The sequence below is a fragment of the Pelobates fuscus genome, chromosome 12 (genome assembly GCF_036172605.1).
Source record: "Pelobates fuscus isolate aPelFus1 chromosome 12, aPelFus1.pri, whole genome shotgun sequence".
Taxonomy (NCBI): domain Eukaryota; kingdom Metazoa; phylum Chordata; class Amphibia; order Anura; family Pelobatidae; genus Pelobates; species Pelobates fuscus.
The window spans coordinates 22,247,481-22,270,042 of record NC_086328.1 but is presented as its reverse complement, the minus strand read 5'-3'; the positions used below and the strand labels follow the sequence as shown (position 1 = coordinate 22,270,042).

General features: G+C 44.1%; 1 protein-coding gene across 1 annotated transcript; it reads right to left on the bottom strand.

Moving 5' to 3' along the window:
- Positions 1-590: 590 nt before the first annotated feature.
- LOC134579293 (sulfotransferase 2B1-like) lies at positions 591-22,258 on the bottom strand. Its single transcript, XM_063438520.1, has 6 exons — positions 21,762-22,258; positions 18,722-18,930; positions 9,205-9,331; positions 6,960-7,054; positions 909-1,089; positions 591-793 (listed from the first exon to the last, which is right to left on the bottom strand). Exons 1-6 carry the CDS (start codon positions 21,898-21,900, stop codon positions 678-680), a joined length of 867 nt encoding a protein of 288 aa, XP_063294590.1. The 5' UTR covers positions 21,901-22,258; the 3' UTR covers positions 591-677.
- Between the last annotated feature and the right edge of the window lie 304 nt (positions 22,259-22,562).

Below are 22,562 nucleotides of genomic sequence, written 5' to 3'. Positions count from 1 at the left end.
CCTCACAACGCTATGTCTATCACAACCGCCGATTGCAGGTATTTCAAATAAAGTTTGTAATCTCTGCCTTAGCCATACCTCCAGTTCGGATTGGGCTGTGGGTGGCCAGGGACCCTTAATGAATGTTAAACTGGTTGAAAATAGTTTGATACTGAATCTAGGGACAGCGCCAGGGGATTCCAGGCACTATAATTCAAATTAATCAATAATTAATATAATCCAAATAATTTGATTTCCTGGCGCTGTCCCTAGATTCAGTATCAAACCATTTTCAACCAGTTTAACATTCATTAAGGGTCCCTGGCCACCCACAGCCCAATCCGAACTGGAGGTATGGCTAAGGCAGAGATTACAAACTTTATTTGAAATACCTGCAATCGGCGGTTGTGATAGACATAGCGTTGTGAGGTTACTTTTCTCAGTCAATTACCACCACCATGCACTATAATTCAAATTAATCAATAATTAATATAATCCAAATAATTTGATTTCCTGTATGGTGGTGAGGGACAGATTTTATCAACCAGAAGAAACATTTGTGTCAAACATTCCTAACTCCTGATATTTGACATTTGTGTCAAACATTTACTTGATGACAGAAGATGGACATTTTGCTCAGCCTCCTGGATTGACTTCATCCGGCCGATACGTAAACGAAATGTCCTCTTGGCGTCTACCTATTCTAAGCTCCAGATAAAGCGAAGATCACAGCCTGACATCTTCTCTTGAAAAACCTTGTCAAATTCTGCATTCTGCTCTTCTGTCAGGTGCTCTCTCCAGTCACCAACTATACCTGGAACATAAAACAAACATTCACTTTTTTTCCCCCAAATCAAAAATCAAATCATGTTTTTTTTTCTCTTTAACTGTGGGATTAGTAAAACTGACCAAGATACGATAAGACTCACCTTTCCTCATAAATTTGCTCTGTTCATGATCCATGATGTCCTGAGATACTAGCGTGTAATTAACCATGCAGTTCTGACTCATGACAGGAAATCGACTGTGATTCTCGATTTCATCAAGCTCTCTGGAGTACATTGGACATCCCAAAAATCTACACAACTTCTTGAGCGATCTTCTAAAGTCCTAGAAAAAAGTAGAGGGAAAAAAGTGTACTCATACATTTGATTTTTTTTTTTTTTCTGTTTATGACCAAAGATTTCATATACGTTTATTGGTCTCACAAACAGGCTTTTCTAAGTCAGTGCAGTGGTCTATATAAAGCACTGGTCTAATGCACTGCAGTGGTCTATATAAAGCTCTGGTCTAATGCACTGCCGTGGTCTATATAAAGCTCTGGTCTAATGCACTGCCGTGGTCTATATAAAGCACTGGTCTAATGCACTGCCGTGATCTATATAAAGCACTGGTCTAATGCACTGCCGTGGTCTATATAAAGCTCTGGTCTAATGCACTGCCGTGGTCTATATAAAGCACTGGTCTAATGCACTGCCGTGGTCTATATAAAGCACTGGTCTAATGCACTGCAGTGGTCTATATAAAGCACTGGCCTAATGCACTGCAGTGGTCTATATAAAGCTCTGGTCTAATGCACTGCAGTGGTCTATATAAAGCTCTGGTCTAATGCACTGCAGTGGTCTATATAAAGCACTGGTCTAATGCACTGCCGTGGTCTATATAAAGCACTGGCCTAATGCACTGCCGTGGTCTATATAAAGCACTGGTCTAATGCACTGCAGTGGTCTATATAAAGCACTGGTCTAATGCACTGCCGTGGTCTATATAAAGCACTGGCCTAATGCACTGCCGTGGTCTATATAAAGCACTGGCCTAATGCACTGCCGTGGTCTATATAAAGCACTGGTCTAATGCACTGCCGTGGTCTATATAAAGCACTGGCCTAATGCACTGCCGTGGTCTATATAAAGCACTGGCCTAATGCACTGCCGTGGTCTATATAAAGCACTGGTCTAATGCACTGCAGTGGTCTATATAAAGCACTGGCCTAATGCACTGCAGTAGTCTATATAAAGCTCTGGTCTAATGCACTGCCGTGGTCTATATAAAGCTCTGGTCTAATGCACTGCCGTGGTCTATATAAAGCACTGGTCTAATGCACTGCCGTGGTCTATATAAAGCACTGGTCTAATGCACTGCCGTGGTCTATATAAAGCACTGGTCTAATGCACTGCAGTGGTCTATATAAAGCACTGGTCTAATGCACTGCCGTGGTCTATATAAAGCTCTGGTCTAATGCACTGCCGTGGTCTATATAAAGCACTGGTCTAATGCACTGCCGTGGTCTATATAAAGCACTGGTCTAATGCACTGCCGTGGTCTATATAAAGCACTGGTCTAATGCACTGCCGTGGTCTATATAAAGCACTGGTCTAATGCACTGCAGTGGTCTATATAAAGCACTGGTCTAATGCACTGCCGTGGTCTATATAAAGCACTGGCCTAATGCACTGCAGTGGTCTATATAAAGCTCTGGTCTAATGCACTGCCGTGGTCTATATAAAGCACTGGTCTAATGCACTGCCGTGGTCTATATAAAGCACTGGCCTAATGCACTGCCGTGGTCTATATAAAGCACTGGTCTAATGCACTGCCGTGGTCTATATAAAGCTCTGGTCTAATGCACTGCCGTGGTCTATATAAAGCACTGGTCTAATGCACTGCCGTGGTCTATATAAAGCACTGGTCTAATGCACTGCAGTGGTCTATATAAAGCACTGGTCTAATGCACTGCCGTGGTCTATATAAAGCACTGGCCTAATGCACTGCAGTGGTCTATATAAAGCTCTGGTCTAATGCACTGCCGTGGTCTATATAAAGCACTGGTCTAATGCACTGCCGTGGTCTATATAAAGCACTGGCCTAATGCACTGCCGTGGTCTATATAAAGCACTGGTCTAATGCACTGCAGTGGTCTATATAAAGCACTGGTCTAATGCACTGCCGTGGTCTATATAAAGCACTGGCCTAATGCACTGCCGTGGTCTATATAAAGCACTGGCCTAATGCACTGCCGTGGTCTATATAAAGCACTGGCCTAATGCACTGCCGTGGTCTATATAAAGCACTGGTCTAATGCACTGCAGTGGTCTATATAAAGCACTGGCCTAATGCACTGCAGTAGTCTATATAAAGCTCTGGTCTAATGCACTGCCGTGGTCTATATAAAGCTCTGGTCTAATGCACTGCCGTGGTCTATATAAAGCACTGGTCTAATGCACTGCCGTGGTCTATATAAAGCACTGGTCTAATGCACTGCCGTGGTCTATATAAAGCTCTGGTCTAATGCACTGCCGTGGTCTATATAAAGCACTGGCCTAATGCACTGCCGTGGTCTATATAAAGCACTGGTCTAATGCACTGCCGTGGTCTATATAAAGCTCTGGTCTAATGCACTGCCGTGGTCTATATAAAGCACTGGTCTAATGCACTGCCGTGGTCTATATAAAGCACTGGTCTAATGCACTGCCGTGGTCTATATAAAGCACTGGTCTAATGCACTGCCGTGGTCTATATAAAGCTCTGGTCTAATGCACTGCCGTGGTCTATATAAAGCACTGGTCTAATGCACTGCCGTGGTCTATATAAAGCACTGGTCTAATGCACTGCCGTGGTCTATATAAAGCACTGGTCTAATGCACTGTCGTGGTCTATATAAAGCTCTGGTCTAATGCACTGCCGTGATCTATATAAAGCACTGGTCTAATGCACTGCCGTGGTCTATATAAAGCACTGGTCTAATGCACTGCAGTGGTCTATATAAAGCTCTGGTCTAATGCACTGCCGTGGTCTATATAAAGCTCTGGTCTAATGCACTGCCGTGGTCTATATAAAGCACTGGTCTAATGCACTGCCGTGGTCTATATAAAGCACTGGTCTAATGCACTGCAGTGGTCTATATAAAGCACTGGTCTAATGCACTGCCGTGGTCTATATAAAGCACTGGCCTAATGCACTGCAGTGGTCTATATAAAGCTCTGGTCTAATGCACTGCCGTGGTCTATATAAAGCACTGGTCTAATGCACTGCCGTGGTCTATATAAAGCACTGGCCTAATGCACTGCCGTGGTCTATATAAAGCACTGGTCTAATGCACTGCAGTGGTCTATATAAAGCACTGGTCTAATGCACTGCCGTGGTCTATATAAAGCACTGGCCTAATGCACTGCCGTGGTCTATATAAAGCACTGGCCTAATGCACTGCCGTGGTCTATATAAAGCACTGGCCTAATGCACTGCCGTGGTCTATATAAAGCACTGGTCTAATGCACTGCAGTGGTCTATATAAAGCACTGGCCTAATGCACTGCAGTAGTCTATATAAAGCTCTGGTCTAATGCACTGCCGTGGTCTATATAAAGCTCTGGTCTAATGCACTGCCGTGGTCTATATAAAGCACTGGTCTAATGCACTGCCGTGGTCTATATAAAGCTCTGGTCTAATGCACTGCCGTGGTCTATATAAAGCACTGGTCTAATGCACTGCCGTGGTCTATATAAAGCACTGGTCTAATGCACTGCCGTGATCTATATAAAGCACTGGTCTAATGCACTGCCGTGGTCTATATAAAGCACTGGTCTAATGCACTGCCGTGGTCTATATAAAGCACTGGTCTAATGCACTGCCGTGGTCTATATAAAGCTCTGGTCTAATGCACTGCCGTGATCTATATAAAGCACTGGTCTAATGCACTGCCGTGGTCTATATAAAGCTCTGGTCTAATGCACTGCCGTGGTCTATATAAAGCACTGGTCTAATGCACTGCCGTGGTCTATATAAAGCTCTGGTCTAATGCACTGCCGTGATCTATATAAAGCACTGGTCTAATGCACTGCCGTGGTCTATATAAAGCTCTGGTCTAATGCACTGCCGTGGTCTATATAAAGCACTGGTCTAATGCACTGCCGTGGTCTATATAAAGCTCTGGTCTAATGCACTGCCGTGATCTATATAAAGCACTGGTCTAATGCACTGCCGTGGTCTATATAAAGCTCTGGTCTAATGCACTGCCGTGGTCTATATAAAGCACTGGTCTAATGCACTGCCGTGGTCTATATAAAGCACTGGTCTAATGCACTGCCGTGGTCTATATAAAGCACTGGTCTAATGCACTGCCGTGGTCTATATAAAGCTCTGGTCTAATGCACTGCCGTGGTCTATATAAAGCACTGGTCTAATGCACTGCCGTGGTCTATATAAAGCACTGGTCTAATGCACTGCCGTGGTCTATATAAAGCACCGGTCTAATGCACTGCCGTGGTCTATATAAAGCACTGGTCTAATGCACTGCCGTGGTCTATATAAAGCACTGGTCTAATGCACTGCCGTGGTCTATATAAAGCACTGGTCTAATGCACTGCCGTGGTCTATATAAAGCACTGGTCTAATGCACTGCCGTGGTCTATATAAAGCTCTGGTCTAATGCACTGCCGTGGTCTATATAAAGCTCTGGTCTAATGCACTGCCGTGGTCTATATAAAGCTCTGGTCTAATGCACTGCCGTGGTCTATATAAAGCACTGGTCTAATGCACTGCCGTGGTCTATATAAAGCACTGGTCTAATGCACTGCCGTGGTCTATATAAAGCACTGGTCTAATGCACTGCCGTGGTCTATATAAAGCTCTGGTCTAATGCACTGCCGTGGTCTATATAAAGCTCTGGTCTAATGCACTGCCGTGGTCTATATAAAGCACTGGTCTAATGCACTGCCGTGGTCTATATAAAGCACTGGTCTAATGCACTGCCGTGGTCTATATAAAGCACTGGTCTAATGCACTGCCGTGGTCTATATAAAGCACTGGTCTAATGCACTGCCGTGGTCTATATAAAGCTCTGGTCTAATGCACTGCCGTGGTCTATATAAAGCACTGGTCTAATGCACTGCCGTGGTCTATATAAAGCACTGGTCTAATGCACTGCCGTGGTCTATATAAAGCACTGGTCTAATGCACTGCCGTGGTCTATATAAAGCTCTGGTCTAATGCACTGCAGTGGTCTATATAAAGCACTGGTCTAATGCACTGCCGTGGTCTATATAAAGCACTGGTCTAATGCACTGCCGTGGTCTATATAAAGCACTGGTCTAATGCACTGCCAGGTTCTATATCAAGCTCTCAGCTCATCTGATGTGTTGCAGTATTCTATATAAAGCACTCGGCTGGTCTAATGTCCTGCAGTGTTCTATAAGCTGGTCTAACACACTGCAGTGTTCTATAAGCTGGTCTAATGCACTGCAGTGTTCTATAAGCTGGTCTAATGCACTGCAGTGTTCTATAAGCTGGTCTAATGTCCTGCAGTGTTCTATAAGCTGGCTAATGCACTGCAGTGTTCTATAAGCTGGTCTAATGTCCTGCAGTGTTCTATAAGCTGGTCTAATGTCCTGCAGTGTTCTATAAGCTGGTCTAATGCACTGCAGTGTTCTATAAGCTGGTCTAATGCACTGCAGTGTTCTATACGCTGGTCTAATGCACTGCAGTGTTCTATAAGCTGGTCTAATGTCCTGCAGTGTTCTATACGCTGGTCTAATGTCCTGCAGTGTTCTATAAGCTGGTCTAATGTCCTGCAGTGTTCTATAAGCTGGTCTAATGCACTACAATGTTCTATAAGCTGGTCTAATGTCCTGCAGTGTTCTATAAGCTGGTCTAATGTCCTGCAGTGTTCTATAAGCTGGTCTAATGTCCTGCAGTGTTCTATATAAAGGTCTATAGCAGGAGTAGGCAACCTTCGGAACTCCAGAGACTACATCTCCCATAATGCTCTTACATCCATAATGCTGGGAACGCATCAGGAGATATGTAGTCCACAACATCTAAAGTGCCGAAGGTTGCCAACCCCTGGTCTATAGGATGGTCTCATATAGTGCAGTGGTCTATATAATGGCCTGATCAATTCCAGTTTACTCACGGACTAGTTTCAGTATTAGTGCCTTACTCTGTAACCAATATTTCACTATAGAGGCTTCAAACCTGATCACCCACCTTGTGCAGCTCTTCGTAAGTAATATAAAACATATCCAGATTCTTCTTCTGTTCATGCCAGCCCTTCACATGCTGAAACCAGGAGCCGTAAGACACTAATGGGAAAAGAAGACACATTACCACCTTACGTACTTTGGGACAATTCCGATCATCGTTTTCATAATTTGTTGTTCTGGATCATTGTTCATGGTCCATATTTACTTCACTGATAGACCTGGTTTGTTATCTTGATTAATCAGGAAAGGGACTCAGTATAATGTATTGTTTCCCGGAATTGATTTCTTTTAGTTTGCATGCAATGTTTACAACAAAAATGAATTAGTACCTTAGTTCTATTTTACCCAACATCACTAGCAGTTAAAGTGACACTATAGTCACCAAAACAAATTCAGCTTAAAGCGGCACTGTCCTGGCCGAATCCCGTTTTTTTTTTTTAACCCTCCTCCCTACTCCACTACCTCTAACAGACCCCATAGTCACCCCCAAATGCCCCTAAGCTCCCCATATTACCTATTTTTTTACTTTATTTTGTGTCCGGACCTATGTTCAGGGCCCTGCCATCTTTGTGTGGGTAGATGAAGTCCCTGTGGGACACGTCATCTGCTCACACTAGATAGCGCTGGGAAATTCCCGCACGTGCCCAGTTAAACACTTGGGCATGCGAACGGGAATTTCATACATTCATTCATTCGTCAGAAAGGCGAATGAATGAATAGAAATATCAGTCGAACAAACAAACACTGAATATCAGTGTTAGTTTGTTTGTTCGTTCAGTTTATTACAAGGTGGGAGCTACCGGCACGCAGCTCCCTCCTTGTAAAATGTAAAGATAGAAGCGGCAGGGAGCAGTGCTCCACGCCACTTCCTAAGTCCCCCATTGTCCTCCCTCACTCTATGGGGATCAATATGACCCCCATAATAGCATAAGGGAGATTACAATTTCCATGAAGGCCCCTACCAGCTATACCGTGAGTAGGAGCATGTCTACTAAACAGTGAGCAGCCTGTGGCTTCTCACTGTTAAAAAAAACCAAAAAAAAAAACCCGAGTACTGTTTAATACACATTCCCCTACTCGCGGTGTAGAAAATAGGGGCAGAATTTACTAATACTAAGTAATGTTTACTTAATATTAGTAAATGTAGCTGAAAGACCAATTTAGGTCTTTCAGCCTTTTGGTAGATAGCTCCCCAATACCTTGGGAAATAGGGAGTTATCTACTAAGCGGCTGCAAGATGCGGCAGCGGCACGAATCAGAACGGAGTTTCATTCATTAGAATGAAATTCCAATACAAACAAAGTCCCGAATTGTGTCCTAACACGAATGGAGAAACTGTTCTCATTCTGTTAGGACGCAATTCGGCAGTTTTGCCGGCGTCCTGTCTAAGTGACAGGACGTTCGGGAATACTGACAGGAAGCATCGTGGGAACAAGGAGGAAAGCTAAGAATTGTGGGAAAATTTCTCTGACCACCGGAAATGAAGCACACTTTGCTCCTCCGCTGGTCAGAGATGGTCAGGCATAGGAAACCTCCACAAGACAAATAGTCCCTACTTTCTCTTACATTTAAAGAAAACTAGAGCAGACAGGAAGAAATGAAGAACAGATCATGAGAGAGGGAGAGAAGAGGAATCGATTGGGGAAAGGTAAGTTCGGCATGACAGTGCTGCTTTAAGTTTTAGTGTATAGATCATGCCTCTCTGAAGTTTCACTACTCAATGCTCTACCCTTTTGGAGTTAAATCACTTTGTTTATGCAGCCCTAGCCACACCTCCCCGGACTGTGACTGACAAAGCCTACATAAAAACAAAATGGTTTCATTTTCAATCAGATATAACTTACTTTAAAAGTTTTTCATCTCTTGCTCTGTAAATTTAACTTTTATTACATACAGAAGGCTTGTGCAGAGTCTAGGCGGCTATTAACAGAGCAAGATATGAGAAATCCTAAACTAAACAGTTAATGCAATAAAGGACGTCTAAACATTAGATTACTCTTTACAGGAAGTGTTTAGGAAGGCTGTGTAAGTCACATGCAGGGAGGTGTGACTAGGACTGCATAAACAAAGTGATTTAACTCCTAAATGGCAGAGAATTGAGCAGTGAGACTGCAGGGACATGATCTATACACCAAAAATGCTTCATTAAGCTAAAGTTATTTTGATGAGTATAGTGTCCCTTTAAGGGATATATTAGAGGAGTTTCTAAATCCTGCAACTCCCAAACCATATATTTTCTATTATCTGACCTTTTCCCTCCAGGAAACTTTGCAGAAATTCTGAGAACGAATCGAAATTTGGCAAGAACTTGGCCATTTTATGGAAATAATAGAAGGAAACAGCCACGTCTTTGGGATTCCTTGCGATGTAGATCACCTGGAAGATATGATCAGAAATTCTGTGTTCAGGTTGTGAAGGATACAGAGTAAGAGTTAATAGAAAAAAAAAAAAAAAATCAGACAAAACTAAACCAAACTGTTTTACTTGAAAAAAAGTAATTTTCTTTCAGATGGTGAGAACCCATAAATTATATACAGGAATACAGGTGATACTCGAAAAACTAGACTATCGTGCAAAAGTTCATTTATTTCAGTAATGCAACGTAAAAGGGGAAACTAATATATGAGATAGACGCATTACATGCAAAGCAAGATAGTTCGAGCCGTGGTTTGTCATAAGTGCAATGATTATGGCTTACAGCTCATGAAAACCCCAAATCCACAATCTCAGTAAATTAGAATATTGTGAAAAGGTGCAATATTCTAGGCTCACAGTGTCCCACTCTTATCAGCTAAGTAAGCCATAACACCTGCAAAGGGTTTCTGAGCCTTTAAATCAGGGCTGTCAAACCTGCGGCACCCCAGATGTTGCTGAACTACAACTCCCATGATTCGTTCAATGAAACAGATAGCCAGGGAATCATGGGAGTTGTAGTTCAGCAACATCTGGGGTGCCGCAGGTTGGACAGCCCTGCTTTAAATGGTCTCTCAGTCTGGTTCAGTAGGAATCACAATCATGAGGAAGACTGCTGACCTGACAGTTATGCAGAAAACCATTATTGACACCCTCCATAAGGAGGGAAAGCTTCAAAAGGTAATTGCAAAGGAAGTTGGATGTTCCCAAAGTTCTGTATCAAAGCACGTTAATATAAAAGTTATGTGGAAGGGAAAAGTGTGGAAGAAAAAGGTGCACAAGAAGCAGCCATGACCGCAGCCTGGAGAGGATTGTCAGGAAAAGGCCATTCAAAAGTGCTGTGGACTTTCACAAGGAGTGGACTGAGGCTGGAGTCAGTGCATCAAGAGCCACCACACACAGACAGATCCTGGACATGGGCAGGGGCGGACTGACCGGTCGGGCACTTCGGACATGGTCCGAGGGCCCGGCCGGGAGGGGGGCCCGCCATCAGGGGGCCCGGCCGCCCCTTTAAATGCTGCAGCCGCCTGAGCGCTCTCTTAAGAGCCTCAGGCGGCTGCAGCTTCTCACCTCACCTCCCTCCCCTGTAGCGTGACAGAGCTGCACTCCGGTCCGCGGTGCCCGGCCGGAGTGATAGGAAGGTGCAAAAACACTGTGCACCTTCCTGTCAGTCCGGCCGGGTACAGGAAACAGAAACTCCTGTTCCGCGCAGAGTTTCTGTTTCCTGTACCCGGCCGGACTGACAGGTCTTCCTATCACTCTGGCCGGGCACCGCGGACCGGAGTGCAGCTCGGTCACGCTACAGGTGGGGGGGGGGGGGGAAGAGAAAGGGAGGGGGGGGGCAAAAAGAGAAAAGGAGGGGAGGGGGGGCAAAAAGAGAAAGGGAGGGGAGGGGAGGGGGGCAAAAAGAGAAAGGGAGGGGAGGGGGGCAAAAAGAGAAAGGGAGGGGAGGGGAGGGGAGGGGAGGGGGGGCAAAAAGAGAAAGGGAGGGGAGGGAGGGGGGGCAAAAAGAGAAAGGGAGGGGGTAAAAAGAGAGAGGGGGTAAGAAGAGAGAGGGGGGTAAGAAGAGAGAGGGAGGGGGTAAGAAGAGGGGGGTAAGGAGAGGGAGGGGGGTAAGAAGAGAGAGAGGGGGTAAGAAGAGAGGAGGGGGGAGTAAGAAGAGAGGGGGAGTAAGAAGGGGGTAAGAAGAGGGGGAGGGGGAGTAAGAAGGGGGTAAGAAGAGGGGGAGGGGGAAGTAAGAAGAGGGGGGAGGGAAGAGTAAGAAGGGGGAGGGAAGAGTAAGAAGAGGGGAGGAGGGTAAGAAGAGGGGGGAGGGGGTAAGAAGAGGGGAGGGGGGTAAGAAGAGGGGGAGGGGGGTAAGAAGAGGGGGAGGGGGGTTAGAAGAGGGGGGGCGGGAGTAAGAAGGGGGTAAGAAGAGGGGGAGGGGGGAGTAAGAAGAGGGGGAGGGGGTAAGAAGAGGGGGGAGTAAGAAGAGGGAGGAGTAAGAAGAGGTGGGAGTAAGAAGAGGTGGGAGTAAGAAGAGTGAGAGGGGTAGGGGGGAGTAAGAGGAGGGCAGCCGGCAGGGGAGGAAGGAAGAGAGGACCCGGGAGCTCAGCCTGCAGCTCCTCTGGGTCCTTCTTGCGCGAGCACAGATCGTTGCCGCGGTTACCACGGCAACGTTACAGCTCTGGCGAAAGTAAACTCTAGCCCTGGAGCTATGGGCTAGAGTTCGCTCTCAACACTGTGACCACCAGGGATTCCTGGTGGTTGCAGTGGTGAGAGTGAACTCTAGCCCCATAAACACACTACCCCCACACACCATACACATTCACACACTGCCCCCCATACACACACACTGCCCCCACACACACCATACACACAGTGCCTCACACACACACACACACACACACACACATTCACTGCCCACCCATACACACACAGCCCCCCATACACACATTGCCCCACACACCCTACACATTCACACACTACACCCCCTCACACACACTACACCCCCTCACACACACTGAACCATTCACACACACTGCACCCCTTACACATTGCACCACTGCTCCTATACCCTACAACAGCCTCATATCCCAGCAGACCCCAGGTAAGTTGTCAAACTGTTCTTAAACGGTTTGACTACTTACTCTGGGAGGGGGGCCCGGCCCTCCTGGCACCATAACGACTACACAGAGCAGTAGTGGTTATTGTGCATGGATTATTTCTTTAAATAATCTCCAAGTGCCACAGCCAGCAAGCCAACAGCCTGCTAGCCGCAGCCAGCAAGCCCACAGCCTGCCGGCAGTAGCCAGCAAGCCCACAGCCTGCCAGCAAGCCCACAGCCTGCCAGCCGCAGCCAGTAAGCCCACAGCCTTCCAGCAAGCCCACAGACTGCCAGCCAACAACAGTAATTAAGGTAAGAGGAGCCAACTTGGCCTAGGTATCAGCGAGCTATGTTGTGTTGCTATATTGTGAATAGGAACCAGAGTGTTGTAGAGACCCCCCTCCAGGCCCCATTAGACTCAATTGTAGTCTCTACTGGGGCCTGGAGGCGACTGTTTCCAGGAGGGACACTGACATGGCCTCTGTTAGAAAGACCCCCTTCCAAGCCTATTAGACTCCATTTTAGTCTCTAATAGGGCCTGGAGGGGATTCTTTCTAACACACTCTCTAAAGGACACTGAGATAGCCTCTGCTAGAAAGACCCACCTCCATGGCCCATTAGCCCTCAATTGTAGTCTCTACTGGGGCCTTGAAGGGATTATTGCCCTTTTGTTCCTTGTGTCTAAAGATTGTGTAGGGTGTGGCTGGAGGCGGTGCATGGAGGCGGGACATGGGTGGCGCTTGCTGCGGAGTATGGGTGGGGCCTGTAAGGGGGCCCTTGATTTATTTTGCCCGGGGGCCCTGAGGGTTCTCAGTCCGCCCCTGGACATGGGCTTCAGATGTCGTATTCCTCTTGTCAAGCTGCTCCTGAACAACAAACAACGTCAGAAGCGTCTTACCTGGGCTAAAGAAAAACAGACCTGGTCTGTTGCTTAGTGGTCCAAAGTCCTCTTTTCTAATGAGAGCAACTTTTGCATCTCATTTGGAAACCAAGGACCCAGAGTCTGGAGGAAGAATGGAGAGGCACACATTGCAAGATGCTTGAAGTCCAGTGTGAAGTTTCCACAGTCTGTGTTGATTTGGGGAGCCATGTCATCTACTGGTGTTGGTCCACTGTGCTTCATTAGGTCCAGGGTCAACGCAGCTGCCTGCCAGGAGATTATGGAACACTTCATGCTTCCTTCTGCAAACGAGCTTTATGGGGATGCTGACTTCATTTTCCAGCAGGACCTGGCACCTGCCCACACTGCCAAAAGCACCAAAGCCTGGTTAAATGACCGTGGGATTACTGTGTTTGATTGGCCAACAAACTCGCCTGACATGAACCCCATAGAGAATCTATGGGGCATTGCCAAGAGAAAGATTAGACACATGAGACCGAACAATGCAGAAGAGCTGAAGGCCACTATTGAAGCATCCTGGTCTTCTATAACACCTCAGCAGTGCCACAGGCTGATAGCTTCCATGCCACGCCGCATTGAGGCAGTAATTGCTGCAAAAGGGGCCCAAACCAAGTACTGAGTCCATATTTGATTGATATTTCCTGTCCTAACGTGTCTTATACCCCACCTCCTATAGACTGTAAGCTCGTTTGAGCAGGGTCCTCTTCAAACTATTGTTCCTGTAAGTTTTCTTGTAATTGTCCTATTTATTGTTACATCCCCCCTCTCATAATATTGTAAAGTGCTATGGAATCTGTTGGCGCTATATAAATGGCAATAATAATAATAATAATAATATGCATGCTTATACTTTTCAGAGGTCCGATATTGTTCTATGTACACTCCTTGTTTTATTGATTGCATGTAATATTCTAATTTACTGAGATTGTGGATTTAGGGTTTTCATGAGCTGTAAGCCATAATCATCGCACTTATGACAAATCACGGCTTGAACTATCTTGCTTTGCATGTAATGCGTCTATCTCATATATTAGTTTCCCCTTTTACGTTGCATTACTGAAATAGATTAACTTTTGCACGATATTCTAATTTTTCGAGTATCACCTGTATTCATCTATTGTTCATCTCTATCTTTACGATATGACCGGATCCTTTGGCCATATAGATGCACCTTGGGTCAGGCAGTGTTTGAAAACCTCAATATATTCTCTATGGTCTTCCCAGCTCCATACCCTGTCCAGTGCAGTGACATCAGACTGATTCAAACTATGTCTGACATAATGATAGGGAATAATAAATCCTCCATTACTACAATAATTACAATTGCAGGGTTAAGGGGACTGGGATACTGCACCCAGACTTCTTCAATGAGCTGAAGTGGCCTGGGTGCCTATAATGTCCCTTTAAAATCCTTTTTGATGCTGCGTACATTCTACAATGAGAATCTGCAATTGAGATGTGGTAGTTCCCACATATTAAAACCACAGGGCATGATAAAATATAAGCAATATTACCAGTAACACACGTAATAAGTTGTTTAATTTGTTATTGGTCCTTAAACTTTTAAACTCTCTTATTACAGTCATCCTTGCATGCTCAGCAGTAGCCACATTGATAAAAACCCACATCATGATCTAAAAGGGTTTGAAAAGTCAAATTATAAGGAATAAACGGCAAGCTCCAAGGATTAAAACACGGTCGGGACAATAACCATTCCATCTCTCTGACTTGGTTATAGTGCCTAAAGTCCCCTGGCACTGTTCCTCCATTCAGCATTAAACCATTTCCAAGCAGCTTAAAACAAAATAATTGTCTCTGGCCACCCAAAGGCCGGCCCCTACTGGAGGTGTGTCAAAGGTAGAGATCACACACACTTCCATCTAGCCATACCAATTTGTACCAGTAATGGATGCTCTGAAAGACTGCTCAGGCTAACGCTTCCTCACTAGCCCAAGCAGCACAGAGGAGATGCTCATTTAACATTAAAACCCTTTAACAATGAATGAGAGGACTAGTGGTCTCCAAACACTATAACCAGTTCAATAAGATAAAGCAGATACAGTGCAACAATGTCTCTTTAACTGGGTGTGACTGCAGCGTTATCCTTTGGGGATTCCGGTGATGCTGGAAGTCCTCATGCATAGCGTGAGGACGTCCAGCGTCGTTTAGGCGACCAAAAGTCTAGGAGGAGTTAACCCTAGAAGGTAATTATAGCAGTTTATAAAAACTGAAATAATTGCATGCTCAGGGTTAAGGTTGATGGGAGTTTGCACCCAGACCACTTCAATGAGCTGAAGTGGTCTAGGTGCCTACAGTGTCCCTTTAAACATCTGTACAGACTCTGATAAAACCACCTCTTCAGGCAGAAAATTCCACATGCTCTTTGTTCTTACTTATTGTCACTTATAGGTATGGGGTGCCACCATAGGCACTATTAAGATTTCTTCTGATTGACTGACTGATTTGATGGGAGTCAGACAGTTTATTTGAGATTCCACAGTAATAGTTCCCTCCTGACCTTCTGGGGGGCACACTGACACAGAGGCACGTGCTTCAAGAGAGGACATACAAAGTCATAGGCTTGAGTCTGGCTGTTAACCCAAGGGACTTACATTGTGAGGCATAATTGGACTATTAGGAAAGGTAGTGAAGTCATGCAGGGTACAGGTTAACTGACTAAATGAACATTAGCAACACCATGCATTGCTTGTTCAACCCTTGAGCCACTTAACACTTAGCAGAAAAAACAGTTGTTCTTCGATACGGAGCACATCCTCAACTTCAAAGAGGGGGAAAAAAATATTAATAATCTTTACTTGCTTTACTCATAGTTACAATGAATCCCATTTCCTCCTGAGATGCAGAAACAGGACTTAGGGTCCTAGGGAAGGGGCTACAGAGAGAGAGTGTGCTGGAGAATTACAATATTGGTGTTTCTACTTCCTCCGGTTGGAAAGACATCATGATTCATGAGTTCTCACCATCCATAGAAAAACATATTTATTATGAGATCCTTAATTTAACATTTCAAAACTACTTTACAAAGAAAAAATAATTGAGATGCATCTGTATTCTATGCTTGCCCTTGGGATATTGATGTTCGTTTTACCCAACTCAAAGGTACTCCCTTATATGATCCTCTGGATAACATGCTGATTTTACATTGCCTGTAATCCAATTTACAACCCTTAGGTTTAAACCGGTTTTACTGCTGACACCAATGTAGCAACTTATCAAAAAGCACATTTTTATGTATTTTTTTAATTGTGAAAAAGTACCATGACTTTTTCTGCAGTTTAAACTGGAACTGTCATTTGTTACAATTTTAACACGCAAGAACCAACTTAAAAAGAAAAGTAAATAGGGGCGGAGCCAAGCCACGAAGCGGAGAGGTCGCATGCAGCTGAAGCTCCTGCGAAAAAAGCGAATATTTGGCGTTTCCAGCCCTTTATATCACCCCCAAAATATCAAACGATACGGGAAAAAGGGGCGAAACCGATATGGGGCGCAAAACAAAGAAAGTGAAGCCTGACCAACCGAGACAGGGCCAAGACATTGGGGCCCTGTGGAGACAAGCTCGGGAGGCAGTAAGGCCCAAAATGGCCGACAACGCGGACACATACTCCGACTATTCTGACGACTTCTACCTAGAAGAAGACATGCCGACTACTGCACGCTTACCTAATCCGGTGACCAAGCCTCTGGACCCGGACAACGCTCCGGTGACCACCTCCGTGCTTAAAACTCTGCTAGCAGGCCTCCAGACCACCTTACAGGCGGATATGGCCGCCCTACGCACCGAGCTACAGGGCATAACTGGGAGGCTGGGAACCCTGGAGGACGCCTCTGCGGCACGAGACGCGCACATCACTGCTATGCAGGCAGAGATCACCGCCTTACAGCGCAAAACCGAAGAACAAGACCGGCGATCCATCGCTGCCGAAGAAGAGCGCAGAGCCACGAATATAAAGGTACGGGGGCTGCCGGAAGATGTACCGGCGGAGGAGCTGCCGCATTATGTCCGCAGACTCCTGACGGAGCTACTCACGCCGAAACAGGCCAAGGCTATCCCCATCGAGTCTGTGTTCAGGGTCCCAAAACCGGCTAAAGCCCCGACCACCGCCACTCGTGACCTTATAGTCCGCTTCACCCACCGCAAAGATAAGGCCGCACTCCAAGCAGCACTCAAAAACAGACCCCAGGTCGATTTCGAAGGCCACTCTCTAACCTTCTTTGCTGACCTCACAGGCGGCACGCTAGCATGGCGGGGGTCGCTGAAACCCTTCACTGCCCTCCTCAGGCAAAAGGACATTAAATATAGATGGCGCCTTGACAGATGGCTCATGGTCCTGAAGGGCGAAGACAAGTTTGTGGTCCACTCACTCCAGAACGCAAAAGACTTACAGCACGTCCTAGGAATACCCGAGAGACCATACTTGGACCGACACCCCGGGAGCACCCGACCCAGCCACTCAGATGGGACCCCGAGCGCACCAAGACATTTGTGCCACGAAGACCTAGGCAGGCTCCCTCTGAGGATACCGGAGCTTGAGAGGGCTCGAGAGACCCATCCCACACAACCCACATTAACCGGGACTGTATGCCACTCAGATACGGCAGCGGGGCAATATGACCAGCTGAGAGTCACCCCTGCCTCCCGGAAGAACTTTCTCAAGATTTTTTCCCTTTTTTTTTTTCCTTTCTTTTGATTTGACTGCTCTCTAGATGCCTATATTATTGTTTTTAAGGTTACAACGTATTAAGATGTGTTACAAGCGTGCTATACGCCAAATTATTAAAAGCAACGTTCGCTTCACCAACAGGCTCGCTAGCACTTAGACGACGGCCCATAGGCCTGCTAACCCCCATTTCTGGGAAAAGCCCACAGGCTGCCTGATTAATCTCCTGAATATAGCAGCTTTATATTTGGCCTTTAAATAGCCTATCTCTGAACCTACTCTAGGGAACTGGCGGTAGCTATTAGACATTAGAACCTCACAGGTCCGCTCGCGAGCACCTTAGCATACCAACTAGACCACAAACAGACAGCCCTCCCCCCCCTTCCCCTCCTCCCTTCCTCCCTATACCTAAAATCTAAGAACATAACTGCCTAGATAAGACTCACCATAAACTGGGTAACACAGCCTCTCCCTCTAAACTGAATAGCACCTATATTGAACACACCACGGCAACACAGTTTACTCTACTCCGACCTATAGCCTTTAAGTATCGCTAGCACTTTCAGCGTGTCGTACAGAGGGGATGTGTTATAATAGCTAGATCAATACCAGTTAAAGTCGTATGTACTAGCTAAGATAGAAATGTATGTCTCATTAGTTTAACAGTTTAAAGAATGATCTATGTAACTTCGCATGCGCAAACTAAATTATAGTGCTTGTAACCCGTATGTCTTGACTCTCAAAAATTTAAAAATGTGCACTGTCTTTGATGCCATACTAATGTTTTATGATGTTTATGTATCTGCTTGCACCAGCTGTTGTGGCAGTGCAAACGGTTGTTACCACTATGCACAAAGAAAATAAAGAATTTAAAAAAAAAAATAAAGAAAAGTAAATAGGTAACAGGTTAGGTAAAGGTCCATGTATTCTGCTTTGTTAAAAACTATAAGGAACTTATTTTAAAAAATTGGTCTCAAGAGCAAGGTGGTTCCCAACTGAGTCGTCAATGCACACCAACAGTCCAGAAAATAAGCATTTGCTACTTCTGTTCCATTTGGGATCATGACAGAACCTGGATGATTGATGTGCCTTGGGGACCTGAGAACCACTGCAGAAACGGAAAATCGGTGGGTATATTTGGCAGTGAGCTTATATTCAGCCAACAGCATCATTGTTTGGAGACTTACTTTTGCCTTTGAGTTTTGCAGTGCTGGAGCTAGCAACTCGCTGGGGAAGTGGCTGGTTATGATCCGGGGTCCTTCTCCCTCCTTAAGAACGTCTTTGAAGTACATGTGCTCCAGCCATGGGGAACGCTCCCAATTAGGAATGGAGGTCGCCACTTCTGGGTCCCCCTTACTGTAGATCAAAGTCAAGATTTCTTGCATCCATGTTGTTCCTGGGAATAAAAGCAACATCTTATCCATTTCTGTCTCTAATGTCATCCTATGTGTCTGTGTGTATATTCTGTTCAGATGAATTATTTAAAGGGGTAAATATAAAAAGGGTCATAAAACCAATGAATGACTCTACTTGCTCGTGGTCAAAAATCTGATTGCAGATAGCTTCGTTCATAAAAAAACAAATCTCAGTGATTGATAATCTACATGGCACTTGTGTTGCTGTCTGGAGTTTTTATCCAACGCAATTTAAACCTAATTGTGAATATCTCCAGTTGACTTTAATAATGACTGATCATTTCTGCTCTGGCTGGTAGCACAGAGTTAATCTGAAAGTTAACCAACACAATTAATATTAAAGGCTTCCAACTTGGAAAAATTACATAACCTGAGACTCGTGTTCTATCCTACATCAGTGGTTCCAAAAATGGCCCACCGAACAATCCAGGATTTATGTGTTTCCCTTTTTTTAATCAAACGGAGATTCTCGCTATACCTGACCGTTTGCTGGGTCGAGAAGACTGGTTTGGGAACCATTGTCCTACATAGTAATATTTGGTGACTTTACCTAATTTCTTGGCATGGGAAATGTTTGCATTTTCTGCTGGCTTTGTGCCCGGTACAGTCTTTTTACGGAAGAGCTTTACCTATTCCACTAGCTGATGTAAGTCTGGCTCTTATAGGCCATCACTTCTCCAACTTTCTAAACATTTTATCGGTGAGGTGTTAAAACTGGAACGCTGTTAATGACAGAAATTTCAACCTCATCTTTAGAAAGGGAGTGGAATTTAATTAAGGATTCCATAGAAGGAGTGTTTTCCTTATTCCACACGTCGAGGCAGTCAGTCGGAAAACACCATAATATACATTCAGCATTCTGGAGATCCCCTAATTTTTACAGATTTATTTCCAGACCTTTTATAGATATATATTTACATTGATATCGCTTTTGAAAATTAGAAGAATGGTAACAGTAAACAACTTCAAGGTAATGGTCACAACCAGGGCTTTGAATAGTATTGTGATCGCCTAGATTTAACAAATTTATTTTTGTTAGGTCTGTAAAATAATGGAACACCTCCAAATTGGCTTCCTGTCAATTATTTGTTTAAATCTCAATTCTGTCATTGAATAGTCTTCCTCCTCCTCCAATGCATTATATTCCTTGCCTGTACCCGGACTGAACTGCATTATGAGGGCAATTGCAAAATTTGCAATATACTTTTCAAGTCGAGATTGTAGCCGTATTTGTCCAGTGATGTAGATGTAATAAACTGATAAAATTCGTATCTCGTAATACCTTTTTTATTGGACTAACAGAATTATTTTTAATGACAGGCTTTCGGGAGAACCTTCCTTTCTCAAGTCTGAAGCATTTCTGAGCAAGACAACACATAGAATTCAAAGTTGAGTTGTGATACAGGGGTTAAAGCGACATGACAATATACTTTTAAAAGACAAGGAAGCATCACATGAGAAATAAAAGTCACGAAAAAATTCTAGCTATTATTATTATTATATTATAGTTATTTTAAATGTTTCATTCGCTGGTGCCCTATCAGAAAAGTTTTTTTTTGTGAACAATTTATTCAGAACTCTAACCACCGTTTTCTAGATAACATTGCTCAAGCTGCACTGTCAGAAAACCAAAAAAAAATAGTTTAAATATTTTAACATGTAAATAATCGGATTTGTATGTTTGTGTCCAGCATAGACATTTTATCACGTTGGTCTATAGAAAGATTGCGAAATTAATTCTAATTTTTTTAATGTATTTATTTTGTAATAATGAACACATACCTTTTTGGGTTTAGAAAATATCTGACCAATTTCATAAACGAGTTGTACGTTTGATTTTGATTAGACAATTAAGAATTTTTTTTTTTTAATCTTTGTTTTTGCAATGGCATGGTATGGTAAAGTAACATTTTTAGGCTTATGCAAAAGCCATATGATATTACATATGTCAATTATATATTACAGAAAGGAAAAATTAAGATTTTTTTTAAAGTTGTTTTTCCTCTCTGCTAAAGTGGGCATGAATTAAATTTTAAAAAATCCATATCTTTGAACTGTGCAACCAGACGCATCAATAACAAAACTCTATGGATCATGAAATTAGACACTTGCCAAAAAGGTTAAATAGTTATAACAGGTTAGTTATAAAGTATTTGTGCATCTTAGATGTACACATAGAAATAATAATGAACCTAACATTAAACAACAATACACCTTTTAAATGCAGATTACTTCGTGTTTCTGCGGTGTACAACATCCAAAGCTATCAAAGTTTACTGAAGTGGTTTTGGTGCCTGCCTCCTACTTTGTGTGCATAATTTGCAGCAGTTTAGCATAACATTTATGTAATTTATGTAAAAATGGCCACGCTTACCCCAGTTTGGCTATTGTGTACTAAGGTTTGACGTTCATTTTGGGGTCTATTCGCTGAACGCAAACTCGTAGTTACCTAAATATCAAATTGCGCAATTCAGTCTAAAACAGGCAAGTTATGACTGCAGCAGATTTAGAGAGTTTTTTTTCAAAGTAGATTTCCCCCTCCTCAACCGCCCTAAATTTTGCAATTCGGTTTTCAATTCACTACAAATGTATTTAGTGAATAAGCCCCTTTAAATTTTTTCATTCCCAACAATTCACACTTCAGTGGTAAACCTTCTGCAGTTACGTGTTTGGGATGTTCTTGCACTTGTGGTCCATGGGACAGATGTTAAAAGATGCTAATCTCTACCAAACCATTCTTGCATCCCGAACTATATTCAGTCTGCGAAAAACACAATGATACATTTCCATGGAAACAGAAGAACACTGGTACCTGACTTTGGGTAGGTGATGATCACAATATCCCCTTCTCTGAACTTGAACTCCTGGGCGTACTGCAAGGACTGAGCCGTGTGAAGGTGACCAGGAAGCTGGATACCAGCGATGGTTTCGGTCACATCCATCCTGTCCATGCTTGGCAACAGCTAACAAAGGGTTAAAAACACAAAGGATAAATTTGACACTTTCCACATCACAAGTCATTCAGTTCCTAAGGGCTCAGTGAGCTGTACCCAGCCAGAAGTGAATGTCCCATTCAGGGGAAAAAACTGTGTAAAAAGTTCTGTGCTTGGACTTGGTAAATGGCAAAAAAAAGTGAGTATATTTCAACACAGGAAGCGACACTCTTGCATCCTGTATCTGCTCCCCTCTGCTCCTGTGATGTGGCTGGGCAAAACCCTGTTTGTTAGCTCGGGTTGAGCTTTGTATTTAGTACACTGCCTCATGTTTAAAGCACCCTGTCCCCACCCCCATTCCAAGCCCTTCCTCTCCAAAACTGTCCGCCCTCCTCTATGTGATCAGGAAGTCTAATATAAACCGTCCGGAGGCTGCGCAGGATACCAGATTCTGGCCCCCTCCTGGGAACTAAAAGCAGCCCTATATGGCCAGTATTGGGAATTATCCCCATATGTATATTATACACAGAATAAACAGTTAACAGCTGTATTCAACCAGCACAGTGATCAGCTATTCAGGGTGAAAATATAACTTCAAACTAAAAGTGTTTCCAAAGAAATAAAAATAGAACCGAAAGGACTTTAAAATAAACTAAAGAACGGCTTTATTGTAAGCAGAC